At 38.4% G+C, this 5,292-nt stretch overlaps 1 protein-coding gene across 1 annotated transcript in view; it reads left to right on the forward strand.

The window, feature by feature from the left end:
- SRPX2 (sushi-repeat containing protein, X-linked 2) overlaps window positions 1–5,292 on the forward strand; it is a 78,734-nt gene that overhangs the window by 56,929 nt on the left and 16,513 nt on the right. The window contains exons 7-8 of the mRNA XM_006901138.1: window positions 731–910; window positions 4,252–4,385. Of these exons, the coding sequence (XP_006901200.1) occupies window positions 731–910; window positions 4,252–4,385 (314 nt within the window). The remainder of the gene's footprint in view (window positions 1–730; window positions 911–4,251; window positions 4,386–5,292) is intronic.

The raw sequence follows: 5,292 nt of genomic DNA on the forward strand, positions 1-5,292 counted from the left end.
CCCTCTATGAGGTGGATTGATTCAGTGACTGGGATAATTGGGATGGGAGTGTCAGAGACAGTGCGATTGGCACAGGACAGAGCGGAGTTCACGGCTGTTGTACATAGGGTCGCTATTGAGTCGCAGGCGACTCGACAGCACATAACAACAACAACAACGACAGTCTTTTTCTTAAGCATACTTAAAATATATATAGTTGAGATTATATTGTATATTTTAGCTTACATTTTAAATCTTTTCCTTATATCACAAGTAATTTTTCTATGTTTTAAAAAAGTCTTCAGAAATACTTTTAAGGGCAGCAAAATATTCTACTCTAAGGATATATCTTTTAAGTTGTTTAACTCTTCTCTTACTTTTGGACTTTTAAGTAGCTTCTAATTTAATTTTGCTATTCTAAGTAATTTTGTAAGGTAGTAATTTTTAACAGTAATTTTAAAAATTTAATTTTTAATAGATAACATTTTAAGTGTGATTAAAGTATTTAAGTGTCTTGACAAAACACATTTAAGTGCTTTGGCAATATTATGTATACCTTATCTGTATTTCTACACATTTAAAATATCCTTGTCTGAAAAATTTTATTCCTTGAGAAAAGTCTCACTCCATTCCTGGTAATTAGAAACATTCATTGTGATAATTCTAAATCTCCTGGTCTAGAAAGCCCACACTCAGTCTTTCTTTTCTAAAAGAGGTATTTTATTCTCTAACCTATGTTCCTCTCTAACAGTAAGACGCTGCCCAGTTCTGAAACCACCACAGCATGGCTACCTCATCTGCACTTCAGCAGGGAATAACTATGGTGCCACCTGTGAATATCACTGTGATGGTGGTTATGAGCGCCAAGGGACCCCTTTCCGGGTCTGCCAGTCCAGTCGTCAGTGGTCTGGATCACCACCTATCTGTGCTCGTAAGTAAAACCATGCATTAGAAGAATGAGCATATTGATTAGACTACTTTGAAATAGCTCCTGATAGCACAGGGGTCTAATAGCAAAGTTTACAATGTGGTAATAAGGGGTACTAAAATGTGTTTAAGGATCAATGCTACTTCATAGAATACTCTTACACCAAAAAAAAATGTTTTAAGACTCCAGGCATTCTTTTGGAATTTCTAGGAAGGCAGGAAGGAAGGAAGGAAGGGAGAGAAGGAGGGAGGGAGGGAGGAAATAAATTATCAATAAAAATGAACCCAAAAAAGAAGACTGCCCTGCTGTTAGAGGCCACCCTGCTACCACTCCAGTGTCTCCAGAGCACTACTATTGCAGATGAAGCCATTTCCTTCCTGAACATCACCTCAGTACTCCTGGCCCCTCCCAGAGCCAGTACGTGAGCTGCTGACCCTTTGGACCCCATCTAGCTGAGGCAATTGCTTCGCTTAAGAAGAATGCTAATTCATAGACCATCTTTCTTCCCAACTGAAGCAAGTTTTCTCTTGAGTTAAAGGATCAGAGAGAAATTCAGGCAGGGTGAGGTGCCCTACCCTTCTTTGGAGAAGTGAGCTCCTGAGCCAAGGTTATCAGACCAACACCCACTAAGGCCCCAGACACAAAAATATTCTACCACAAGGAAGAAGTAGACTATCTCACACCTTACACAAAAACCAAAGCAAGATGCCACCCCCCAAAAGTGATCAAAACACACAATCAATGGATTTGCTAAAGCCAGAAAGTCTGACTTAACTTTCTGTCACAGAATTCAAAAGAACAATGATTGAATATTTTCAATAGGTGGAAGACAAACTAGAAGAATTACAGCACTCTGCAAGCAAAAGCCAAGAGGAACTTAAAAAACAATAATCAAAGACAATGCAAATAAAACAAACAAGGCATTAGAGGCTCTAGAAGAGCAAGAAACTACAATCTAGAATATGAAGACCAATATTTCAGATGCTGTCAACCTGTTGGAGGAACATATGAGCAGAGATGAAGACATGGAACACAGAACCAGCAAAAGATAGGATTCTCAGCATTGATCTGCTTGAACAAAAAGCAGAATCAAAAAGGAAGGAAAAAGAAAAAAGCCTAAGAATAAGGAGGGATACCATCAAGAGGAATAATACGCACATAATTGGAATCCCAGAACAGGAAGAAGCAAGTAAGGCACCGAGTAAGGTGTAGAAGAATTACTGGAAGAAAACTATCCAGGTATAATGAAGAATGAGAGAATATACATACAAAAAGCTGAACGAATGCCATATAGAATAGACTCCAGATGAAAACCAACAAAGCATATCATAGTTAAATTTGCCAGACCAAAGATCAGGAGAGAATTCTGATAGCATCTAGGGAAAGGTGAAGAGTAACCAATAAGGGAGAGAAAATAAGATGAAGTGTTGATTACTCAGTAGAAAGCAGGCAAGCAAGAAGACAGAGCAATAACATATATTGAACACTTAATAAACACAACTATCAAAGAAGAATACTATACCCAGACAAACTGTCCATCAAATATGAAGAAGAAATCAAGATATTTTCAGAAAAGTGGAACCTAAGCAAAATACTGCTGAAGATCACTGGGGGAAAAATGTGGAACAGTACATAGACAGGGAACGGCCAGAAGGTCAAGGAGGATTTTAAAGAGGCCATGATAACAGGGACATCATTGCTGATGTCAGATGGATCCTCACTGAAGTAAAAATACCAGAAAAATGTCTACTTGTGCTTTTTTGACTATGTGAAGATATTTGGCTGTGTGGATCATAACAAGTTATAGCTGACATTGAAAAGAACTAGAGTCCCAAGAGCACGTAATTGCTCATGCAAAACCTATACCTGGACCAGGAGGCTGTTATATGAACAGAGCAAGAGAACACTGCATGGTTTAAAATTAAGAAGGGGGTGTATCAGTATTGTATTCTCTCTCCATTCCTATTTAATCTGTATGCTGAGCAAATTATTTGAGAAGCTGGACTCTATGAAGAGGAATGTGACATCAGAATTGGAGGAAGACCCATAAAAATTTGCATTATGCAGATGATATATCCTTGCTGGCTGAAAATGAGGAGGGCCTGAAGCATTTGTTGCAAAAGACCAAGGAATGCAGCCTTCAATATGGATTGCATCACAATATCTAGAAAACAAAGACTCTAACCACAGAACATGCAATATCATGATGGATGGAAAAGAGATTGAAACTGTCAACAACTTCATCTTTCTTGGATCAACAATTAGCAACCTTGGCACCAGCAGTCAGAAAATAGGAGTTGTATTGCACTGGGAAGATCTGCAGTTAGGGACCTCTCCATATTATTGAGAAATAATGATGTCAGTTTGAGGACTAAAGTGTGTCTGATTCAGGCCATAGTTATTCCAACCACTTACTATGCATCAGAGATCTGGACAATAATACGTAAGAACGATAGAAAAAGAATTGATGTCTTTGAGCTGTCATGTTGGAGTAGAGTGTTGGACACCCCATGTCTTTGAAAGAGTGCAGCCAGAATTCTCTTTAGAGGCAACGATGTTGACAGACTGAAAAAAGAATTAGACAACACCACAATAGTAGTAGAAGACTTCAACACACCACTCTCAAGAAAGTGTCAATTGGCATAATTGGATGATTGTATTTTCTAGATTGGATTTAAAATTGAGTTCAAGTTCACCGAAATTGTCTCTACCATCTATCAATAAATTGGCAACTAATTACAAGTGTAAGTACTTGAGTAAAAGCCATATTTCTAAAATCAAGATCATGTTTTCCTTAAAAAAAAAAAAAGACTTTCTCATAGGACTGTTGTTGCTGTTAAGTGCCGTCAAGTTGTAGGCGACTCATAGTGACCCTATGAACAAAAGTCCTCAAAACCTGTGTGACTTTCATGTTTTCTCCAGGTTCATAGGGTTTCTTGAGGCAAGCTATTTTGGAAGTGGATGCTACTCCTGCTTCCAAGTTTGTTTTAATCAGGGAGCTCCACCAAACACTGTTCGCCATGGGTAACCATTAATGCATTTGACACATCAGTGTCACAGTGTTCAGCTTCACAGCAACCACAAGTTACCTCTGTACTGCAAGTGGACACACCAGGGCTATATGACCTAGAAGAATGTTTGAACAAAAACATTTTTTTTTTGCTAGTGCTATGAGAACAAGAAATCCCAAAAACCATTGTTTTCATTTTTTTGTTCTCATAGGACTAGCAAAAAAAAAAAAAAAGTTAACCTAAAACAAAAGACTGGATACCATCAAGATGTTAAGTTACCCATGCTGGGATGAAGGAGAAGGATATACATTGACTGGCCATCTTCTTTCCTAGCTATGAAGATTAATGTTAATGTTAACTCAGCTGCTGGCCTTCTGGATCAGTTCTTTGAGAAAAGGCACCTCCTCATCATCTCAGCTCCTGACCCCTCCAACCGATATTATAAAATGCAGATCTCTATGCTTCAGGTGAGAGAACTTCCCCGAAAAGGGCTTAACTCCTTTATATACCCCCTAATCCACCTCATTTCCCCCTTTACCTTTACAGGATTAGTTTTTCTTCCTAGAATAAATTATGTTTCTTTAAACTTTTTGTTCATAGTTTCTGATCAATTTTACTGGAGAAAAATTTAGCACATTTGTAAAACTCCAATCTTTCACTGAAAATGCAGCATGACTACCAAATTGCGAAGGTAACTCACAGGGAATTGGATGAAGGGAATATGGTCAAGAAGCCAGGCTGCTCCTTGGAGGCAAGGATTATGAAGCATCGTCTGGCATACTTTGGACATGTTGCAAGGAGGGACCAGTCCTTAGAGAGGGGCGTCATGCTTGGGAGGGTACAGGGACAGTGCAGGGGAAGAAGACCCTCAATGATATAGATTGATTCCGTCACTGGGGTAATGGGGATAGGTATGTAGAGACAATAAGATTGGCAAGGGATAGAGCAGGGTTTAGAGCTGTTGTACATAGGATACCTAAGACTCATAAGCAACGAAATGGCACATAACAACAGCAACAACAATAGTCTGGATAGACTTGTAAGATGAGTATGACAAAATGTAAATGCTGGATATGAACTATGTTCATGTTTTCCAGGAGTACTAAGAAACACATTCTACATGCTATAATTTACCATGTACTGATATATGTGATTATATATATATTCAGTAGTTGTGGAAAACATGGACTTGGTGACAGAAATGGAGCTAGAGAGAGAATGATTGAATTTTTGCACAATGACTTATTCATTGCAAATATGTTTTTTAAGAGACATAAATGCAGGTTATATACATGGATTTCACCTGATGGTATGCATAGGAATCAGATTGATTACATCTGTGGAAAGAACCGCTGGGGAAGCTCAATATCAGCT

Source organism: Elephantulus edwardii, unplaced genomic scaffold (assembly GCF_000299155.1).
Source record: "Elephantulus edwardii isolate Elephantulus edwardi_28Jun2011 unplaced genomic scaffold, EleEdw1.0 scaffold00310, whole genome shotgun sequence".
Classification (NCBI taxonomy): domain Eukaryota; kingdom Metazoa; phylum Chordata; class Mammalia; order Macroscelidea; family Macroscelididae; genus Elephantulus; species Elephantulus edwardii.